Below are 24,799 nucleotides of genomic sequence, written 5' to 3' on the forward strand. Positions count from 1 at the left end.
CTTTATCCTAAACATAATCCTTTATATTAGGTCTCATTATGTTCTTTATATTGGGGCATTTAAAAGATAGGCATACAAGGAGAGAAAATTTAACACTTACTTGTTATTGTAATTACAGATGATGCAAAAAAGACTAAATAAATAGATTTATTTACAAAACTGTAAATTTATATAGTGATTTGTGCAAACCATGTAAACAGGAATCTCTCAGGATGAGACTATTACGGCAAAACTTAAGTGGAAGTGACAAAACAGCAACAAAAGTGTTTTAATGCATCCTTTCTTTCTTAATCAAACTTTCATCTTTGTAGATGTTGCAAAAATAAACTGTAGACTTAGGCATGAATGTGAGGAATGTTATGCAGGGCTGAGCCATCGTGAGTCAGTGGGACAACCAACAGATGCAGAAAAAGTCCTGTTTAAAGCTGGAGCTGATGAGCTGGCCCTGCCCATATCTGGAGTTAAACAGAAACCCGAGATTCATCGGCAGGGGGAAGGAACTCGGAGAAGGGAGCAGAGACACAGAGGTGCATGTGTGTGTTTATGTGATCTTAGCCTGATAGAAAGAACAAGGAGAGCACTTTAGATGGGTGTGTGTGTATGGTAAAAGTAGGACTTGCAAACTTGAGGAGGGAATTCCCAAAGTTTTCAAAGAGGGCCGCACACTTGCACCAGAATCTTCTTTGAGAAACTTGACATTAAGATGAACACAGCCCTGCTGGAGAGGATGCGTACTTATGTGTGAGTTTGTGTTTGAATTGAGTTGATCTTGACATTGAAGAGATTCAATAACTCTCTTTAAGAGAGTTCTGAAGAAAAGAATATGGGTTAAAAACAGCAAAACGTAAAGGATTGACTGAAGAGAACCAGATTAAGCAGATGGACATGTGTAGAGAGAAAGCCAATGTGGGATTGCTACTGCGTTTAGCTGTTCTGCTTATAGCCTTGTGTTGGTGCGTTCATGTTGTTTACCTGGAAACCAGTTGGCAGAGTTCTCCTTCACCATTGACTTGGGGACGTCCCACCCAGCCTGGTCAGAACTGGGGTCTACAAACTAGGATGAAACATGGCTCTGCGGAAAAACAGGAGAAAAACTTTGAAAGCGGAACTTATCTTCACACTCTCAAAAAGGATGGTCAGGTCAGGAAGAAAGAACAGCCCCATCCACTGCCAGCATGCTGCCCACCTCTCCATCCTCGCAGAAAGGTATGGTAATATATAGTGCTAACTTCTTTGGTAATTATTGCTGTGATTGGAATTGTAACCGTATTGGATCTTAATTTATTGTCACAGCCTACAAAGTGGCTCAATATGGAGCTTTTTGCTTCATCTCTGTGAATTACTGGCTTTAGTTGATCTCGGGAGGGCAATGAAGGAAGAACAGTCAACCGAATCAATGCATGTTCGATGTTCTCCTGGGTAAACTTGGGAGCTTTAAAGACGGGTTTGTCACTCCAGTTTTAGTTACTTAGCTTAATCTTTTTCCTTGACAAATGTCCACAGTTTAAACACGTATGGATTAGCAAGTATAAAGAGCTTTGTAAAATTATGCACACTACTGGAATTTTTCCACATACTGTCACTTTTCAGAAACAAACTTCCGTGTACATTGTACACAGATGACGGTCGAAGGGTCACAATAAATGGTTTTAAAAAATGTTCTAAATAAAAATCTGAAAAGTGTGTAATGTTTGTATTCAGCCCTGCTCAGTCAATACTGTTGAACCACCTTTTGCTGTAATTAAAGCCACAAGTCTACCAGGGGGATTTCTCTACCAGTTTTGAAGAGCTAGAAACTACATTTTTCATAGTTTCCTTTGCAAAAGAGCTCAGGCTCAGTCAAATTTGATGAAGAGCATCTGTGAACACCAATTTTTAAGTCCTGCCACTAATTCTCTGTTGGATATAGATCTGGACCCTGACAGGGCCATTCTACTAAATTCATACTTAAATAGCCTAAAGTTTTTTCAGTGTCTTGTGGTATTTTGTCCAGGGTTGGGCTGCATTTAACTCCATCTTTTCATCAACTCTGACCATCCACCTTATCCCTGCTGAGGACCAGTGCTCCCAGCGCATGTTTCTGCCCCAACTGTGTTTCAATGTGGGAATGGTGTGTTGAGGGTGATGCCGGTGTTTTCAACCCCACACAAAGTATTTTGCATGAAAGTCAAAAAGTTTAACTTTGGTTTCATCAGACCAAAGCAGATTCTCCCACGTTTGCATTGTCTCCTACTTGGCTTGTGGCAGATTTTAAATAAGTCTTACTATGACTTTCTTTAACAAGTGGCTTTCTTCTTGCCACTCTTCCATAAAGGCCAGATTTGTGAAGTGCAGGAACATTAGTTGTCCACAGAGTTTCCCCCCTGAGCAGTTGATCTGGGTAACTTTATAAAAGTAGACCACTTGGCTGCCTTTCTGAATAATACTGTCTGTTTAGGTGGACGGCCATGTCTTGGTAGGTTTGCAGTTGTGTCCTGCTCCTTTCATTTTTGAGTAATGGATTGAAGCATGCTCCTTGAGATGTTCAAAGCTTATGAAATTATTTTATAACCTAAACCTGCTTTCAACCTCTTCCAATATCTGCTGTTTGCTCACCAACATTCTCTAACAAACCTGAGGCTTTCACAGCATAATTAAATCCCATACAGGTGGTCTCAATTTACCTATAAGGTGACTTCTGAAGACAATTTATCTCTCCTGAATTCTATTGAGTGGTATCATTGTAAAGGGGGTTGAATTATTGGCACACCACAGTTTTGAGATTTAAAGTTTTAAAAGGTTTTGTAAAACCATGCATTATTATTTTCTCCCTGCTTCACAAGAATGCTCTACTTTAGGGGTGTGAATACTTTTTGCAGGACAATGCAACGCAAACAGTCCTCTTTACGTGTCAGCTGCAAATCAAAGCAACATCCCTTCTAAGGAGCTGTTTAAACAGCATACAAACACAAGCCCCAGGAGCTTTAACCTGTAACTTATGAAAAGTGCTCTCCCTTTGTTTTAGGTTTCTATTTATGTCTTTCTCTTTGATTCATCATAGTCATTATTTAACATCCTCATCCATCTATCTTCCTTTTGTTCCCCCTCCCATTCTCCTTCACACAAGATACACACTCACTCATACACACATGACAAACCTGCATTTGCCCGATCCTGATCTCGTCTCCTTTTATTCCACTCCACTGCTTTTCCTATTATGTTTCTTTTAAAGCGCGCCTGTTTGGGAATTGTTTTTTCATCTTCTATGACCTAAATTACCTCAAGACAAATGAGCAACAGTGATGAGTTTTAAATGCCACACAAATTGCTGCAGGGCTGTCATGCCACCATGTGAAATGTGCACTTGTGCACCATCAATATTACAAGGATGCCATATGCTGACTTTCTCTGATTCTTAACACAAATTTTGCCTCCTAAGATGCCTCGGAGGGGCCTCGGTAGAAATTCTGTGTCATGTGTTGCTCCTCTTTAAGTGCCTCTTTTTTGCTACTCCCATTTCTCCTTCACTTTACTCCCTTTAGGCTCTCATCTTGAAGATCACAGTACCTCGTTTGCTCTGCTGTGTTTAGCATTCCCTACACTCATCATCACTCTTGCTTTTTCTAGTCTAATGTGATGGGGACTCACTGCTCATTTTGAGTCCACTTTTTATTTCTTCAGCGTTTATTTACGCAATGCAGATTGAGTAAAAAGCTGGAAAGCAGAGCTGATGTTCTGTAGGGAGCATTTAAGGATTGTAATGTAAGGATTTAGGCAAGTATTGTGCCAAATTTCAAGAAATACTATAATATCTAGTGAAATGCTTGAAGAGCTCTCTCGTTACTTTAGCTAAAATTTAAAAATGTATACAGGATGATAATGTTTGGCTTGTTCACTCTGGGCTGAATGTTTCAGCTACCTGTTCTCAACAGAAATGACCCACTTTTATGTTCCTGCAGAGTATAAACAGAAAGTGCACCTCACAGCTTTCTATTCATGTCTCTTTTGAGATATGTAAATATTGTTTGTCATTAGTGAATACATACAGGAGCATCTCAATAAATTATATTATCTTGAAAAATTTGTTTTTTGTCAGTAATTTAGTTGAAATGGTGAAATATGGAAGATTGATTATACACATTAATGTATTTCAAGGTTTTACTTCTGTTCGTTTGAACAATTATGGTTGGCAGTTGCTGAAAATTTATTGAAAAGTTTGGCTACTCAGAACATTTTCATATTACCAAAGACAAATAAATAATTATTTATAATCAAGAATTTTAGCCCACTAAAAGGTATATCCATGTGCTCCATGGTATATTTACTAAATACTTGGTTGCGCTTCTGTCAGTGTGTTGTGACGTGGAGGTGATTAGCCTGTGACTGCTGAGATGGCAGCCTTTAGCTTGTCTGCGGTTTTGACTCTGGTGTATCTCATCTTCCTTTTGATGATACCCCATAGATTCTCAGTAGTAGATTAGTTCAGGCCAGTTTACTGGCAGGTGCCAAGTCCTGCTGGAAAATGAAATCAGTATCTCCATAAAGCTTGTTAAAAGAGGGAAACACTACAAATTTCCTGGGAGATGGCTGCGATGACATGGCTCTGTGGATGTCTGTTTCTTTCCTTGTTGTTTATATCCTCAGTGTTACTATTTTAGTTCATTCCATTGTTTACTTATTTCTTAGGTTATTCTGTACATTTAGACATGTTGTGTTACATTTCTTCTCTTTGTTTCTATCTCTGTCTTCTCCTGTTTACTACTCTTCTCTCCCTCAGTTCCCCCATCATTCACTGTTCTAAGCTGTTTCTCATACTCATCTGATTACTCACATCTGCTCTCCATGCAGTCTCTTCTCTTTCCCCCTTTAAGTTTGCGGGCTGTCATTGTCATTTACTGGTTCCGTCCTTACTTCATGCTACTCGCCGCTCCGTTACACTGTTTCCTGCCAGTCCCATGTTTTTGTTAATGTTGGACTTAATTAAATCTTTCGAGTTCCTGTCGTCACTTTGGTCCTGCAAACAACCCACCAAACATGACACTCATGTTCTCTAACAAACCTCTGAGACCTTCACAGAACAGATTTATTCTAAAGGTTACATTTTCTAATGAGGTTACTTCTAAAATAATATAATTTAACTTTTATTGATGGGTATCAGAGTAAAGAGGTACATATTCAGGACACATATTTCATGTGTTATTTGTAAAAATAAATTAAAATTCATGTATCATTTTCCCTTCACGTCCCAATTACTTGAAATGTGGTCATGCACTTCATATTGACTTAAAATAGATCCAAAGAACATTGTTATATTGTCAATATATGAGCATCTGAAGTTAAATGTTCACCTTAAAATCTTCAGGAATGGTTTTGGAAACCTTTTGGTTTAGAAACAATTTTGTTACTAATCTACCACAAACTGTTTCAGCGTGTGGAGAATGTTAGCTTCCATGCTTGCCAAGTAATAAAGTAGATGCTGCTCACCATATTCAGCTTTGCATAAGAGCGATTGATGCAAAACCCACACACAGCTATCTCTGTAGCTGTTAGATGCCAAAGTGCATATGTTAAATCAGAAAAGGATGACAGAGATATGATTTTCAAGGGAGTTTGGAGGAATGCCATAAAAACATTTGCAGTTCAAAGACAACACAGCTCCAGTTTGACAACATTAAGGCACATTATGGTTCACAATTCAAAGGGTTTATAAGACTGGACGCTGTCACTGATTCTAGGATAAATCTTGTATTATATCAAAGAATGCTTGAGGGTTTATAAGGTCATGTGCCTGAACAAAGGAGACCTATAAGTTTGATAAATATCGATGCACATGCAAATATGATCCAATTTAAAAGAGCTAAAGTAAACTAACTTGCCTCATGAATATTTGTTAAATTAAACCCACAATCTTGGTAAGTTTGCAGTTGCGCTATCCTCTTTCTTTAAATGGAACCGCTTCAATAGAGCTTGGAATATTATTATGTAACCTAACTTTATCCCTGACCTGTCTGCTATAGTCTTCATGATACTAACCAATTTCTGAGGCCTTCATGAAACATCTGTACTACTGAGCGGTACGACAGCTCCTGAGATTAGCGCACATAAAGCTACATTCTATTTACTAATTAGATGATTCTGAAGGTAACTAGTTTAGAAAATTGGAAACGTATGCATCCTTTTGCTTTCACCACTTAATTATGGGCTACTTTTGGTTGGTCTATAAAATAAAATCTAAATAAATCTGTTGAAGGTTGTTGTTGTTTCAAGTTGACAAAATGTGGAAAAGCTTAAGTGGAAGATAGATAGTTAGTCTTTATTGTCCCATAGGGGTTAATCTTTTTTACACACCCTTACATATTCCAGGCTGCAGATCTAAATAACTTGCATGTCTCACACACAGTGCAGCTTCACAAACATACATAGCACCATAAGCAATATTTTCCCAACATTTCCCACATACACAGCCTTATAGATATAACATACTGTATATGGCACACATTCCTCCTTCTGTTTCCCTCTCTCCCCTTATGGACCCCCTTATACACATATCAAGAAACAACACATCACAGGAAACACAAGGAAATGGATGATTGTTACAGGACTTTGTTTAATGCGATAATAGCTGAGGGGACAAAACTCTTCTTGAAATTAGATTTTTTCCAGACTAGACTTCAGTGTCTGTGGCCAGATGGGAGTAATGTGATGGTCAGGACTGCTTGCTGTGGTGCGTCCGAGGTGTATGGCGGCTGTGTGATTTGCATCAGTCAAGCTGGGAGTGGGAAGATGTATTATGTGTGAGATGCTATGTGTGAGATTTTGATGAGTTTGTTTTTACTGGTGACAGTTAGTATAGTGAAGACATAGTGGGAGCAGTAGAATAGAATGGGTTGAATGATGTTTTTGTAAAGTTGCAGCAGGAGATGGGGGGCAAAAGACAGTGATCTTAGTTTGCATCTGACATACAGTCTCTGTTGTGCAGGTTTTTGTGTGATGGTGACATGTTCATTGAAGTTCAGTTTATTGTCTATGGTAAGCCCAAGATATTTGAAAGAACTGACCAGTTTAACTGGTTGGCCATGAATGTTAATGTGATTGAGTTCAGGGTGTGATTTATTTTAATTATTATTTTTTTGTGGCTCTAGAGGCCTTTATTTTTTAATTTTTCCAACAGTAGGGAGACAAGAAATAGGGGCAGAGAGATGGGGAAGACATTCGGAAAAGATCTCCGGGTCCAGGACAGCCACTTTGAGAACTGTAGCTTATATATATGGGTCGTGTGCTTAACCCGTACACCACTAGAGTGATTTTAATGTGCATAACCAGTTCTTTTGTTTTGTTGATGAAAAGCCCACTTAATGTTATTTTCTAAAAGTCTGACAATACCGGCTGCTGAGGCAAAAAATCAGAGGAACTTAACATATATTTGACTTAGAGGCATTTATTTTTCTAAAGCTGTCAAAAAAAAAACAACCAGAGTTGAAAAGGTTAACAAACTTATTAAAATAAATAAATTTAAATATATTTCAATAAGCATAGAAAAAATATCTACCAGTATTGAATATACCTAATGCAGATGCATAGCTTTTTGACTGACAACACTTCAGCATATAAGTGATAAAAAAAATTTATCTACTTTTTTATCTACTTTTTAGAGGCCTTTTTACTGCAAAGCAGTAACTAACATGTGCTGCTGCTTCCCAAAAAGCACCAGCAGACCTACTATTTGTAAAAAAAAAAATAAAGAAAAAGTATGAAAATGGGGCCATAAATATTTCATAAAGCTATTTTCAAAATCTCACTCTGGAGCAAGTAGCGTCAAAAGATGACAGGACAAGCCGAGCTGACAAATGCCATCTTCAACAATGAACTCTGTGTGTGTGTGCTTAAAAGAGACTGCCATGGAGTTTGTTTTCGTGAAAAGCAATCTAAAGGAAATCAATTCTCTTAGCTGTCAGACACCCGAATAAATACAAACACGTCTTCTTTAATCACTTACTTCACATGAGCTTTCTTAACCACTGGGGAAAGACGAGAGGAATGATTCGGGAAATTATAGACAGACATGAGATGTGTTGCCCCAAACAACAACAGCAGCAAGGAAGGGAGCGAAAGAGACAGCAAAAGTGAAGAGCAGATCAAGCGTGACTCAGCCACTGACTTTAATACAGTAATAAACAGAGTGCTGGCGTTGCAGTGACACACTCAGAAAATATGGAGCCTACACACTCCAATGAATTTCTCCTGCTCTGAACGAAACACTATCTTGAAAAGAAACAGCTGCAGGGGGCTTCAAGGGTCACGAGACGTGACCACATGACATCATGATTTAAAGGCCCTTGCTTTCCTTGTCTGCTATGCTGTCACTTACTGCCAGCAGCAGGTATAGATATGCAACCTGACCCTGGTTGGATGGGGGAAGAAAGGATCAAAAGGAATATTTTAGCAAATCAACAAAGAAAAAAACTTATTAACATGCAAACTAAATGCCTTTAGTGGCATTTAGTGGAGTTCAAATCCATATATACAGCTTAGTGTGGATAGGTCCAAACATTCCCACTGTATGATATGATGCAGTAGTCGACTTGGGGAATCAAATAGCCATTAAAATCTGCAAGGGAGCTGAGTAATGCTAGTCCATTTCATTATAAAATAAGCCAGTAAAATTCCTCCAAAAGATTAAGTTGCTTCAAATTGCTCAACTCCACTGAATTTTACACAGCTGTTTATTTAGACATGAAACCAGTCTAAGAAAATACAGCATCTCCGTTTACGACTACCCTACTTGGTTCTCCATTTCAGAAAGTATCCATCCGTTGTCTATCCCCACTTGTCAGGGTTGGGGGGTTGGTGCCTATTCAGTGGTCATTGGGACAAGAGTAGGGGTACACCCTAGACAGGTCACCAGTGTATCACAGGGCAACACAGAGACATACAAGAAATTATACATGCACACCTAAGGGCAATTAGGAGTAACAACTGGCCTAATAGTCATGTTTTTGGACTGTGAGAGGAAGCTGGAGCAACCAGAGAGAATCCACTCATGCAAATTCCATGCAGAAAAACCCCCGGCCAGTTTTCTAACCACGGAACCTTCTTCCTGCATGGCAACAGTGCTACCACCTGCTGCAAATAAAAGAAATATTTGAGCTTTAGCATGTTTCCAGATCATCTTCCCTGTAGCTCATCACTTGAAATCTATGGATGGCAATTACATCTGTTTGATTTGACGTACAGTCTGTGCTGGGGCTTTCATTTCTTTTCAAAAGTGTATGCTGGATCAAAGCAGTACTGGCAATGACAACCCCAAATAAAATATGAATTGCTTCAAGCCTAACAACCTCCAGCAGAGTTTCACCTTTGTGTCTGAAGCTCAACAGCCCCTTCTGCCTATTGGCGGGTTTAATTTACGTCAGTGGAGCAGACATTCTGAGTCATTAATGTCTAAATTTAAGTTCTTATATAACACATACTATTATTGCATATGCATACTTTCATATTCTTTGTCTCATTTTTGTTAGAATTACTCATACATTGCCACCATAAAGCATTTATTCCTTTTCACCTTTGTGCAATTTTAAAAGGTAATTTTAAAAGGTACAGGCTTTATTTAATTATTGACTAAATAGCTCATAATGACAAAGTAAAACCTGTTTTCACACATTTTTGAACATTTATTTAAAAAAAATGAACACTTAAACATAATAGGTACAACGTTTCTTCACAGCCATGACTCAGTATTTCATGAAAGCACCTTTGGCAGGAGCGAGCCTAACGTCTTTTGGATACATCTCTAGAAACTTGTTGCACCTGTTCTATTTTCTCCCGTTCTTCTCAGCAGATCCTCCCCAGCTCAGTCAGGCTGGATGGGCAGCACCAACAGGCAGGCATTTTTAGGTCTTTACAGAGCTGTTTAGTTAGATTTAAGTACAGGCTTTGACCATAGACTTCTTCTAAAGCCACTCCTTTATTTTGGATTTGTACTTGGGATCATTGTCATGTTGGAAAAAGAATTGTCACCTTAGTGTGAGGTCTAGAGCCTACTGGAGCATGTTTACTTGAAGAATTTGTCTGTTCTCATATTAACCATTTATGCAGACTGGTCGCCAGTTCCTGCCATAGAAAATATCCCCAAAGTATGATTTTGTCACCACCATGCTTCACAGAAGCAATTGTGTTCACCAGGTTGTTTATCTCCAGACATGACTCTTGTAGTTCAGGCCAAAATTGTCTTTTTTTGGTTTCATCAGACCAGAGATTTTTATTTCTTCTGGTTTGACATTTCTGAAGTTTGTTTTGGCAAAGTTTCATTAGGTTACCATGTGCCATTTATTGAGTGTCTTCCATGTAACTACTCTATTATAAATCTTGACTGGTGGAGTGCATTAGCAATGTTTGATGTTCTGGAGGGTTTTCACATCTCCACAAATGGAAACACTGGCGCTCCACCTTAGTGACAATTCACTCCTTGGCCACCTCACTGACCAAGGTCCTTCCTCCCTAGATTTTCAGTTTGTTTGAGTGGCCAGATCTAGAGGGGGTTATGTTGTTGTTGTTTTTTCTTTTCAAATAATGCAGACCACTGTGCTTTTCTATCCTCTGATTCCTCTGACTTCCTTACATGGTTTCTTTTATGACTTGTGTTTTCATCTGTTAGACATATTTAATCCGCTGAATTTAGAACAGTTGGACTTGAGGTAAGATGCATAACCATCTCAAAGATGATCAGTGGAAATCAGAAGCATCTGAGGGGCCTAACAAAGGGTATAAATAATTATTTACTCAGTTATGTACAAAAGTGCACTCTGTTTGTTCTTGTTTTTAGTAAGGTGTTCAATGTTTGGATTTTCTCCAGGTGGGAAGAATTGTCCACCTCATTAAATTCTTTTTCATTTTCAGCCAATTATTATGTGCTCTGGTTATCAACATGCGCTGCACCTTTTATATAATAAAATTACTTATCACCAGGCACTTTATGTAATCTTGGTAGTCTCAAGGTGAGAAGGTTACAAACGAGAAAGAAGAACCAGAGTCTTGTATGTATTCTTGTTTTTTAAATTTGATGAGGTTGGACCGGAGGTCAGATGATACAGCACACACTGATTGATTAATAAAATTGATAAAGCTACAACATAACACGTAAGGGTTGTTTTCCTCCAATGTTTTTGCATTCGGTAGTTCTGCACAGTTAATTCCTTCTCTTCTTTGATGTTGCAGTTTTTTTATTCAGTCTTTTTTTTCTCATCAGTTTCATTAAGAAAAATGCTACTTACAACCTAAATAATTTCTACCAATTCTCAAAGAGGCTTATTTGTATGTCTAATAAAACAGATTCTTTCTGTTCTTCCATAGTATTTGAACTAATCTGAGAAAAAGCACATGGATAAAAAGTTGCTGTAGAAATTGTAATTCAAGGGAAAGTGAGCTCTGCAAATAAACTTTACAAGGAACTATTTACTTTAAAATTGTTCTTAAAATAGAATTCAACTTTCTGCATCTCAGTGCTAAACATTCAAGAGAAATGAGAACATTTTTTCTTTAATTCCCCATTTTTACATGTGTCCATTTAAAGAGAAAAGTATTGATTCTTTTAATGCATCAGTGCAATTTTGTGGGCTTTTCCTCTACATTTGCAACTCACTTTCGCACTTTGCAGGACATTCGCTCCACAATCAATAAAAAATGTCAAACATGTAATTGACAAAATAAAGTAGAAATAGATGATCAATCCTGATTATCTTGATTTTGTAATGCATATAGTGTCATCAGTCTTAGTTCACAGCGAAAGCTCTGTAAATGTGTGGACACTGAAAGGTTTTTCCGCATGAATTATTTTCCTGAGATTTCCCCCAGATAAACCAAATGCCCTTCACATGTCATATGCGCTGAACTTCAAAGACTAAAGACGGGCAGTGTAGAGATCAGAACCACAAATCGAAGTGGAACCAAGGATCCTTTATGACAGTCCATCCAGTTTCTGACATGAAACGTGGTGACAGCCCACTGAAATGACCATCTAGTGATGTAATGACTAAATGTCTTTTGATGCCTCAGCTGTGTTAGTAAAGATTGGAGGACACATTTATGAAAATGATTCCCACATGAAAATTTGTGAATCATTTCAAAATAAAATATTGTTATAACTAAAAGTCAAAAGCATAATCATTTTTGATAAACACATTTTTGTTATTTTAATCAAATTACTATGTTTGTTTTTGCAGAACTATTTTTAAATAAAAAAAATTTAAGTGGCAGCATCATCTTTGCCATTGCTCCAGAGTTTTTCTAAAATAGGCTGTTTTGGGCTGTATATAACAACCTGACAGCCCTGTAAGCTCCTAGTGGAACTTCTAAAGCAGAAACTCAGTGACCCAAGCCATTTCTTCTGGTACTGAAGGTCTTGGTTCTGCAAAGAGTGAGGTATGGAAGACCGGCAAGGACTATAAAACGGCTGCTACGGTTCATAGAGGAGAGTGACGTGGAGGATTCCTCTTCTGAACTGAGGTATGTTGTTTTTAGCATAGTTTGTAAGATTTAGAAAAAATTTTGTGTTTAGCTCAATTTTATCATTATTATTATTTGCCAGAGAGTGTTTATGTATAACATAATGTGAGATACATCTATTATTTATTATTTGTATATTACAATGCTGGAAATCATTGTGTTTGCTGCTACTGTAAAAATGAAAGATTTTCATTTGTTATCCATTTTACTTTCAGCACTTACCCCACTGATGAAGAGTCCTCCGGTGACAGGTACTGACATTGTGTGTTGTATTTAATTATTTATTTCTCATTATGTGTAAAATGAGGAAAAATGAAGCACTTGTAATTGAAAAAAAACTTTTTCAGTTTGGAGAAATTCAAGCTACACTGCAAATGATTTTGAGTGTGGGACTTGACAATTTTTCCAATTTTCTTCCATCAGTGTTCTCTCTTCTGATGAGCAGCCATCCTGCAGTAGTCCCAGCCAAGGTAACTTCATCTCACCACAAGGGAGAGCGAGACGCTCTCGTCCCATTCCACCAGTCACCCACCACTAACCTGACCCCACAAGCAGTGGAAATCCAGCTTCCCAGTGTTTGACCAAGGGACGGCGTATTTGCAAACTTTGCAAAAGGTGCACCAGCTGGATGTGCAAACTTTGTAATGCACCACTATGTCTGCAATCAGACAGGATCTGCTTCAAGCAGTTCCATATTGAACTACCAGCTATGTAGATGATAGCGATAGTACAAAGTTCTGTTGTTATAAATAAAGTATTGTTATATTGTTGTTTTTATTTTGACTTATGAATGTTAAAAATTCACTTTTTCCTCATTGTGTGTATATAGTTATCTTTTGCACTGTTTTTTGCACACATGTAAAGGTTCATATTTCAAGTTTTAAATCAAAAGTTCATGTCCAATATTAATATATGACTTGAGCATGTTCACATTTTATATACCTTTGTAATGTTATTTGGCCTAATTTTCACCTATGTATATTGTTATGTTTTGCACAATTTTTTACACACCCAGAGTCCTAGACTCAAAAAAATGACTTGTGATTGCTCAGAACATGTGTAGGCTCACATTTCAAATGTCAAATCAAAACTTTATTAACAATCAGAAAATGTATTCTCATTAAAGCCTTAAAAAACAAATTCGATTTTTCTTCTTTTAAAGAGCTGACAATGCCTTATAATATGCAATAGTCATTGACCAGGTGTTGGAAAGTCAAGTTCAAGTACCCCTGGCAAGAGGGGCCAAAGTTCTTAGACTTAGGGCATTCCTTGGCCATTTTACAGCCATAATAGCAAAATATCTCAAAATCGGCATTTTAGCCTTGGTTCTTCTTAAAGGGTTAAGAAGCTTGACATGTAACCTGGGTCGAACTCCACCTCTCTGCTCTGAAATGTCATGTCTACTACCAACAGTCATTACTAAAGTTGTTCTGTTAGGCTTGGCTTCTTCTGATGACCAAAAGAACACAAAGACCCATCTCACATATTTCAGAAAGCAATACCCTAAAGATCCCCAAGACTTTAAAATATTGTGTGGACTGACAAGAAAACAACTGAATTTTAGAAAGATGTGCATCCATTTAAGTATGGGGTAAAACTAATTCAGTATTATAGAAAAAGGGCATCATACCGACAGTCAAACATGGTGGTTGCAGTGTGATAGTCTGGGGCTACTTTGAGCTTCAGGACTTAATTCTTAATTCTGTTGTGAAAACAAACTTTTTTCAGCATTGTTTGCCATCTAAAATACAGCCCTTCCTTAGCCGCAGCAATCTGGACAAGGCCATCCACGCCTTTAATTCTAGACTTGATTACTGTTATACTTTATATGTCAGTATCAATCAGTCTTCCATTTCCCGTTTACAACTTGTACAAAATTCTGCTGCTCGCTTATTGACAAACTAACATAAACAACAACATATCACTCATATCCTTTTATCTCTGCACTGGTTTCTGGTTCAGTTCAGGATACAGTTTAAACTGCTGCTGTTTGTTTATAAAGCACTGAATGGCCTTGCACTGGCCTACCTATCTGAACTTTTGAAAACACACCAGACCAGCAGAGCCTTATGGTCTGCTGGTAAACATCTGCTGGAGGTCCCTCCCTCTAGGTGTTGTCTTCCCCATGAGCTACGAGCCATCTCTGAGCTGTTATTAATGAAAACTTAAGACCTATTTATGTCATGATATGACATCTTTGACTTTGTTGTGGTCTTGTGTTTTCAACTTTTTATTTAGTTTGGGTTTTTGCTGTATGTTTATTTTCTTTTTAGTTTTGTTCCCTCTACCGCCTCCTAGTGTGTGTTGTGTTTCTCTCCTCTCGTTTTCAGCTTCTTACTAGTTGCTTTCTTTTTACTTTGTGATGTTATTATTATTATTATTATTATAGTTGTCTTCCTTGGATTCTTTAGTTTAGTTCTTCTTTTTGTATCTCTGTATTTATTTATGGTTAGGTATTTTTTCTCCTTCCGGCTCTTCCTTATAAGTTAGTTTTAGTTATTGTTTATTTTTGGTTTGTACATATTCTGGTTCTCTTTTTCCTTTCCGGTTTTGTTCTATCAGTGTTGGTTTAGGTTTTTAGTCTGGTTTCCCTTATGGTTTCTATTTTTACTAAAGTGTTTAGGTTGTTGTGTCCGCTCCTGTTTCTAAGTTTCCTTCAGTTCATATTTATTCTTGATTTTGATGTTTTATTTATCTTAGTTTATTGTTTTGTTTTAGGTCTGCTCATTGTCTTATTAATTAGTCCTTTTCCTCATGCTTTAGTTTTATTAGGTTCACCTGTTCCCTCTGCCTTCCTGCCTCCTTGCCTCACCTGTCCTTAGTTCCTTTGATGACCTGCCTTTGTTCTCTATCTGTATATTAGTTGGTTTGTTTCATTATGTTTTGTTGGTTTTTTTGTGTTACAACTCTTTCACATCTCTCTGCACTACCCGTGCTAGGTGTTCCTGCAGTGTCTAATACAGGAGTTTTGGATAAAATAAAGGGTCTAGATTGCACAATGCTGCCTTCAGACATAGCCGCCTTGTCTGGAACATTCCAGAAGTTTCTCAGCCTCCTCCTCTATTAATATGAAAGAGCACATTGACATCTATATTTAGAGGCATCAGTTCCTCTCCTATAACAAATATAATGGACATTTAATAAGCCAAAACCTCAGTTACTAGTTTAAGTTAATTATACTTCATCATGGCGTGACACATGATTTTGTCAATTTTCAGTGGTGTTTGACTTGCATCTGTTACAAAGACAACAAAATTTTCCTCTTAATATTGTTAAATGTTTCTTTACATTTTTTTGTCGTGTAACAACTACTGTGATCTTTGTGTTGTTTCAGCCATTTAAACATTAAAACATTCAGCTCTTTCAGGACATCACATCTATGGCCTTTACTATTTAAAGCTGAAATAATAATAAAAAATATTTAACTTTCTAAAAAGGTTCTTCCTATGAAAATGAATGGGACAAACATTAAATTATTCAAACACCTTGTGCTCGTTGAAGACTATTTCCCCTTATTTTCAGCGTAACATACTTCAAACTTTAAATGGGTCATAAGACATTGGGCTATTACCAAATGTCTCAGTATTCTAATATGTTACTTAAAAATAGTTTTTCATTCATTCTTTTTTTTTTTTTTTTTGATGGCAAAGACTCATGACATCACCCCTTCTACTGCTAAGTTGAGCTCCTAATTTCCACAGTTTGTGCAGATTCTCAAAGACTGATTGTCGGTTATCTCAGTAAGAGTGAATCATATCCCTTTTGACCTCATCAGAAATGTATTTGTTTCAGGGAGTTGATGGTGAAGTGAGCTGGTTGTGGTATAGCGATAAGTGAGCACTGACCCTAGGATTACTCGGGGAGTAGTTGCAGTTGCTCATCAAGTAAGTGTGTTAAATACAGAACAGTAGAATGTCATAATCCCAGATGGGTAAAACTCAAAGCCTTTATTATTGAGGTACAATTTCATAGCCTATATAAACATTTAGCTTATATTTTCTATTAAAGGCATCAAATGACAATTATTAAAATCAAAGATAATAGTAATTTATAGACCTATTCAATGACTTATCCCTACCTTGCCTATTTTTGAAAACAAATTATGTCTCCAATCTATTTCTTATATCTGTTGCATTACTATAATCGGACTGACAGTAAGTACTTATGAGAATAATTAACTTATGGTTGGAAAACATAAGCTGAGTACCACAGCGTGACACTGATTACACCAAAAAAAACATTGTCTCATACAACAATTTAGTGAACACCACTTCCTCCTCTTTCAGTCTTTATTTACAATTGCAGCAATAATTCATATAAAAAAGGCAAGACAGGTTGAAATGGGATCAACATGAGCCATGCGTTGATTTTACATGCCTCCTTTGGTCTGTCTGGCTGTCAGTCTGTGACATGTTCTGTGTTTTCAGCGTCATCTTAGGAAGTAAGTGTCATCTGGTGCTCAGCGTGCTCCCTCTGCTCTTCACAACAAGTCATCAAAGACAGATCTCATATCTGGGATGTTTTCCAGGAAGCCCAACAAACATTTGAACAGAAAGCTTCACACAGAGGGATGCACAGTGGTAACAATATGTTCATAACAGGTCAATGAGGGTAGAACAAGTGGCAACTCGGTTCATTTTTATCCTACTTTTGCATCTTCTGTAGCAGCACTCGATTCAATGCTGTGATGATTAGGACCGCCCGTGTCTCATTGCATGTATATGAACATATTTATGAGTAAAGTCTCTATGGTATGACTCAAAATGTGTTTTAAGGGCTAAAGCTTCTATATAGGTTTTGGTTCTTCAAACAAATCCCCCTGTTTGTGCTGGTGCTAATTGTATTACAAGCTGATTACAACAAACAGAGATTGTACAGTACTAACAGAACCTGTTTCTAGATCTGTTTTTCTGGGTTATTCTATTTAAGTTTTCCTACTTGGAGAACATGGAGATTCCAACATTTAGGTACAAATGGCATACACAATAAGTCACAAGTACATGGGATAACCATTTTCAAAGCAGTGCTGTCTGCTACTCTTAAAGTAACATTTTACAGAGCAAAGAGTAGTATGAAGTAGCTCATAGGACTTCAATGTAAGAGTCATTGTCATGGCCTGAAGTCTTCCTCAAACACGGTCAGAATAAAACTCCTGGTAGGAGAAACATTTCTAGGGATGGCTAATAAACACCGACATTAAAGCAATGTTCTTAGCATCACAAAGTATAAGGATCAGTGAACACACACTCTATCAAAGCTGCCTACCAAAATGATAAGGAAAAGGTTCAGAAAAACGTTTCTTAAGTGTAAAGCTGCAGTGCAAACAGATTCGTCTCTGTAACAGGAACAAGTGAATATTAGGTTGCAGAATATGGATTTTTCTGTCTTTAAGAACAATGCTATAACAGTTGATGTTTTTTTGCTTCTACTTTTATGAAGTAACTTTTAAGGAGTTAAGTTGCTATCTCCTCAAACCACCGCAAGGGGGACTTCAGCTCTGATAGCCCCTCATTTCCCAAGATAATGATGGGCCATGATTAAATATCTATAATACTGGGGTTGATTCAAAATTATTGTAAACCACAACAGAGCTCCTAAGTCAGTTTTATTCTTGTCACTTGCCATTTAGCCTTAATTTATTCCAGTAAAAGAATATTGTGATTTCTGTCATTTAGTCTTGTATTGTGCTAGTCCTTCAAAATCTAACCATGCAACAACTTAATTTTGGTTTAACATTACTTAACTGATATCTGAGATTTTATAAGCTAAATCCAATAGTTTACCTATTTCATCCAAAATGAAGTCGTAAAACACATGCAACCTTCAATAGAAAACATACTATGGCTAATAAGCATCTTTCAGTACAGTTTTAGAGTACTAATATTTTTTTCTACTATATCCTCCTTGTCTGCTGAAGGTCTCTGATATATTACTGCTTAATAAATTAGGATTTCGATGCTATTCATCACAATATTTCAAAACAGGTTTTGCCTAAATTTTATATTTGCATTACATCAAGTAGAGTCAAGCACTAGCAAATACAACAAATGTCTTAATTTTTCACATAAAGCCCCTCATGCAGAAGCTTCCAGAGCACACCTCACCACTTTCTACAAAACACAGGGATGTTAAACTGACTTAGCCACTAGCTGTTGAATAAACGTAACTGTCTGTCCACCTGCACATACCCTACCTTGACCTTCATTTGGCTTCGTTAAGTTTCCCCCAGTACAACCTGAGAACAAAAGCAAAACCAACTTTAACAAGTGTATATTACATAAAACACATTTATTGTGCTGTTGAAGTAAAAGATTTGTTGTCGTGATTCAAGGATCAGCAACATGAGGCTCTTCACTCAAATGTGGTTCTCATGCTCAGTCGAGCTCTGACTGAGTTTCTTTGTTCAATTCAATTTAATTCTTCAATCCTTTATTCATCCCAAATGGAAATTAAAGGTTGTAGCTCATTTTATACAGGTGTCTTCAAAGAGTTGTTGTAGATGCTGATGACTGTGGGCAGGAAGCATCTCCTGTAGTGGTCTGACTTACAACAAATGTGAAGACGCCTCTGACTGAAGACTGTTGTTGTACAGAGAAGAGGATGCTCAGGGTTCTCCATAATGTTCTTCATTTTATGAAGAATCTTTCTTGCACAATGATCTCCAGATATTCCAAAGGAGTCCTCAGAACAGAGCCAGCCTTCTTTATTAGCTTGTTGAGGATTTTTAAGACCCTGGCTCTGATGCACACTTTCCACAACAGACTTATAGAAGATATACAGCATCTTGCTGAATGTCCTGAGGGCCCTAAGCTTCTCCTCTGTCCCTTCTTGTAGATGGCTTCACAATTGCATATCCACTCCAGTCTGTTGCCCAGGTGAACAACGATGTTTTTATACTCCTCCACCACCTCCACTTCTTCTCCCATGATGGAAATAATGTTTGACCTCTTCCTGTTTCTACAAAAATCTACAATAATCTCCTTTGTTTTAGTCACGTTCAAGATGAGATGATTGTTTCCACACCATGCCACAAAGCGATCCAGCACCTTCCTGTACTCAGCTTCTTGTCCATCTCTGATCCACCCCACGACTGCAGAATCATCCGAGTATTTCTGCAGATGACAGGAGTCTGTCTTGTACTGGAAGTCTGAGGTGTACAGAGTGAAAAGGAATGGTGAGAGTACAGTCCCCTGTGGTGCTCCTGTGCTGCTGACTACCTGGTTAGACTCACAACACCTTCAGTCTCACAAACTGTGGTCTGTTTGTCAGGTAGTCTTTGATCCAGGAGATTGTTGAGGCCTCCACCTGAGTCTTCAAGAGTTTCTGACAAAGCAAGTCAGGTTAAATTGTGTTAAATGCTCTGGAGAAATTAAACAACATTATCCTCACAGTGCTGCTGGCTTTGTCCAGATGACAGTGGGTTTGCTGAAGCAGGTGTATGATGGCATCTTCAACTCCAACTCCACAGCAATAAGTAAACTGAAGGGGGTCCTGATGGTTTACTGTTTGCTTACTCAGGTGGACCAACAGGAGTCTCTCTAGGACCTTATAAAAATATGCATTGTTTTTGCTTTCAGTATGTTTTATTATATTAGCTTTTTTGACAGACAGTGCAAGTCCTACTGAAATCCATAGAAAAATGTACACATTGAAGAGTTTTTCATGAATGTTAGGCCTTATTAATATTATGTAAGTATTAAACTAATGGAAAATAAATAAACAAAATACATTTTCCTGTTGTGTTTTTTTTATTTCATAAAAAATGTAAACTGTAGTTGTAGTGTATTGTGAAACAATATATAAACTTTTAAAATGTTTTGTCCTATATTGTAAGGCTCATTAGAAGTTGTTGCTTTAATGTTACCAATTAAAAGCCAACAATAAAAAAAAACTTTATTCTAGCATTAATGCTCTGCCGGTCTTTGTGAAAAGCTTAAATATTCTCTCAGATAGCTTTTATGATCATTATAGAAGCTATTGCTATGTAAAAATGTACTCCCCAATTTGCACTTGAACAGATGCCCTCCTGTCTACCTAGTAAGAGTCACGTTTACTTGCTCTAGATAGAGTTTGACGGGGATAAAAACTGCTCTTTTGATAATTAAGGTTACAGACAGCTGTCCTAACAATAAAGCTTGGCCGTGTTTTACTAAAGCATCTGGACAGTGATGGGAGCAAAGATTTGCCACAAACGAGCAGGGGTCTGAGTCCTCACTCTTTCTAGCTCTGTACCATTGGACTTGGCAGGACTGATTTGGCAACACTCCCTGTTTAATTCTTCCTAACTTGGCAAACGCAACTCACCTGTGGCTTGGTCCTGCATATAATTTGACACAACTGCAACAATTTGTTTACTCAAGCATTGATTGAGCGGCCTTTATTGTCCCGATCCTACATTATCATTACACATTGGCTTTGTTTTCATAGGCGTGAATCCAGATGCAACAACGGAAATCATTCTGGTCACAGAATTTCTGTATTCATCTCCATCTGATCTATTTTTAACCCCATCTACCACCTCTCACTCTCCCTTTTTAGCTGCCTGCTCTGTTGTGGCAAACAGTCCTCTCTTGTTTTATCCAGCCTTCTAATGTTCACTCATCCGTCCATCCCTCTCTGGAGTATTATTCATGCTTGGCCTAGCTGCTCACACCTTTTGCATACCCAGACTCTAAGGCACACGTCCAGAAACAGCTTTATCCAAACATGCAAACCGTGCAGAAGGGCAAATTCCATGTTTTTCTATTTTTATAGAATCAGAAAAGCTTTATTGCCAAGTACGTTTTTGTACATACAAGGAATTTGTTTTGGCGTAGTCGGTGCAATACAGTACAACATATTATATGCATTGAAGATAGATGAAGTGCCATACTGTAAGAGTTTAGAGGTTATGCAGTATCTTTAAAGCAATATGAATGACATTCATACTTGATAAAATGACCAAAGACATGGTTTTATCAATGGTTTTAACATAACTATGGGCAGCAAAAAGGCACGGCGCTGGTGGCATAGGGGGTTGAGTGTGTGATCCATGTATGGAGGCCTCTGTTCTCAACACAGGCTGCCTCGGGATCAAATCCCAGCCACTGACGCTTTCCGCACTCCCTTATCCCACTCTTTACACACCATTTCCTGTATACTCACTGTCAAAAAATACTCTGATAAAGTAATAAAGACCACCAGAGCCAAAACATATCTTTAAAAAAAAAAACTATGGGCAGGAAAAGTACATGATTGTAGGTAAATATCAGATTGGTCCAAGGAAAGAAGCTTCCCACACTAAGCACAAGCGCATTGAAAGGTAACAACCTAACTGCAGACCACTCTTATATATGCAATGCATTCTCAAATAAAATGTAAAAGAGAAGACATGAATCCAAAAATATGGTGAATCACATAAAGATTTTTTAGTGCCCCTTTTTTGTTTTCAAATGCATGACAAGATCTAGAAATAGTCCGTAAATAGTCTAAGTCCCAGAGTAAGTGCTTACTCTAAATAATGTCATCTAAAACACTGGAACTGGCACATCTTTCTTTATGACAGTCATGTTCACCTTTGTCCCTCAATTTATTACTTTAACCTCAAATTACATTTTAGATCTTTCAGTTTCACTTAATCTTTTCTGAATTGCTTAATACATCCACTTTGACATATGCCTTCCTGCGGCTCATCTGTTTTAAATATTTAATTTGAACCACACCCAGCTCTCTAACACCCTATATAAACCTGTAGCTTTTTGTGGTTTTAAGCTAATCTTTGTATAAGCTTAGACTGATACCTTAGCTTCTTGGTGTACTATTTTTAGCTGCCCTTTAAATATTTAATCTATGTTCCAAGTGCAGATGTTTTTTTCTACCCTAGTTGATCAATAATTGTGAATATTTACACCATTTAACTCTAACGTGATGGAATTACCTCAGCTCAGATCACACCTCTGAGTGATGTTTGGTGCATTTGTTATTAACGCTGCGTGCCGCTCTCATCCCGGAGGTGCTGATGACTTGTTGTTGCTTGACTGAACATGGGGTCTTAATGCCGATCTCATCACAGCTCACTGATGGTTCTCCAGTCAGTGAAAGCTCAAAAGCAATTCAATGCTTGTCTGAACAAAAATGTAATCTAATTCGCATTTAAGGATGAGAAGTATGTAATTTTGCAGTTGGTTAAATACAGGATCAGTTTTCCAATTCATAACTTAAAATGAGTGAAAAAATATTTGAAGCCTATGCGGACTATTTGCTTTAGTTAATTTGTACAGGTACATCTGACTACTTAAGTGCAAACCGCTTTCAAGTACTTGCTTGCAAGCAAAAATCTAAGAGTTTAGACAGCAAGGAGTAAGTACTCACAAATGTACACATCAGAAAATCTCATTGTCCTTTTGCTGCCCATACTTACTGAACTGTGTCTTACCTTATATTACAACCTCCCAAAGAGTCCTTTGTCCCAGAAAACAGCCCTCTGATCAGTAGCTGGGTCCCAACCTTGTCCTCTGGTGATGTATAGAACCTGACAGCTGAGCAGCTCAGGGAGGACTCAGACAAAAAGGGCAGCTCAGAAATTGAAGAGCCCTGGAAGCTTTCTGAGTTCTCAAAAAGCAAAAGGGTGGGTGTAATTTGTCTACCTATGCATGAACTCCCTATCTGTACAACTGTTCTGTCTTTACTCTAATTGTAGCAATGCTGTTTGGAGCCATCGGTTCATATTTCCTGTTTTTGCCGGGGATTATTTGTCAGCATGTCAGCTTTGCCAGACAGATTTCTGTTGTGCAGTTAGAAGTGACGTTTTCTAGAAAAACTGAATAACAAGTATTGATAGTCTAGGCTAAGCTACTGGTGGAAATCTGTGAAAAGAAATTATCACCAAAATTGTTAAATTAATCATTGTTTTTTTTTTTTGTAAAATGGATTTGATTGATTTAAGAAAACAGTATCTCAAAATCTTTTTAATTATCCTCAAAGGTTTTTCTTCTTTCGTACTGAACCCAGCAGGTGCAAGGTGGTTAAATAAATATCAGTTTTAGAAATAAAAACTTCTTTCATTTCAGGGAACAGGCACACAAAATGTTGGTTTTGTGTGCAGCAGGTGTAGTGTTTAGATGTTATTTTAGTGTAAAGCTGAGAAGAACGACCTAATGGGGAAAAAAGCAACCAACCAGGTGTGAAATGAGGATTTCACAGCAGGTTCACTGCAGGTTTTTCTAATGATAATTAATATCATGTGCCATTACACTACAGTATATGAAAAATAGTGTTCAAGTTAGGGACCTCAAATCAGCTACCAAAAAGGAAAGAAAGAATGAAAATAATACAGGTTAAAACTTAAAATATCAATAATAGATATCTGCTTGTCTTCCTCGTTTAAATCTCTGAAAATGCTGCAAAAACAATTTTGTATTGTGTCCTTGTTCAGAAAACGATATATAATTTCTCTATAAACTGAAAATGAAAGGAGTTGCAATATGTTAGAGTGAAGAGACACAAAAGGTAAAAGATGAAATTCAGACAGAAAGGAAGAGTTATGCTAAATGGACTGCACTTGTATAGCGCTTTATCAAGTCCCCAGAGACCCCAAAGCGCTTTACACTACAATTACTCATTCACCCATTCATACACACATTCACACGCTGACAGTGGTAAACTACATTGTAGCCACAGCTGCCCTGGGGCAGACTAACAGAAGTGAGGCTACCATACAATCAGCACCACCGAGCCCTCGGACCACCATCAGCAGGCAAGGAGGGTGAAGTGTCTTACCCAAGGACACAACAACTGAGATAGACAGACCAGGGGTTCAAACCAGTAACCAACCGATTACTGGACGTACTTCTACCACTGTCACCATCGTCGCTCCAAGTTGACAAGTAGCAGGCATTCAGATATTTTACAGTCTGGAAATCAATTTAAGTCTAAATGCCAAAAACCCCAATGGCTGCTAAGGTTCTGCAGCTATTAATTCTGCAGCAGCTGGTTCTGTGTGTTGGCAGATTCCAGATCAGCACCACTGAAGGAAGGAATGACACATATGGTGCTGTCAGATAATGTATCAGCAGAGAGCACTGCATTTTGGTGTGTTCAAGGAGATTATAGATTAAGGTGTCATGGCTTTTAAATCCCCTTTGTGCTGTGAATGGAAAGAAAGAAAAGCACCTCAGAAACATAAAAGTGAATTACCAGCAGACAGATAGGTATCTTACCATGTAGAGGCCTTCACAGGATGTAGGACCAGAACTGAACAAATACAGTTATTATATTAGCTACATCTCAAGGATGATAATTTCAAGCTGTTCATATGAAACCTCTAAAAAATTGGCTGCAG

General features: G+C 37.7%; 1 protein-coding gene across 1 annotated transcript in view; it reads left to right on the top strand.

Annotated features, from left to right (window-relative positions):
- Positions 1–480: 480 nt before the first annotated feature.
- mettl24 (methyltransferase like 24) overlaps positions 481–24,799 on the top strand; it is a 47,747-nt gene continuing 23,428 nt past the window's right edge. The window contains exon 1 of the mRNA XM_047387389.1: positions 481–1,206. Within this exon, the coding sequence (XP_047243345.1) occupies positions 880–1,206 (327 nt within the window). The 5' untranslated portion in view covers positions 481–879. The remainder of the gene's footprint in view (positions 1,207–24,799) is intronic.

The sequence above is a fragment of the Girardinichthys multiradiatus genome, chromosome 15 (assembly GCF_021462225.1).
Source record: "Girardinichthys multiradiatus isolate DD_20200921_A chromosome 15, DD_fGirMul_XY1, whole genome shotgun sequence".
Classification (NCBI taxonomy): Eukaryota; Metazoa; Chordata; class Actinopteri; order Cyprinodontiformes; family Goodeidae; genus Girardinichthys; species Girardinichthys multiradiatus.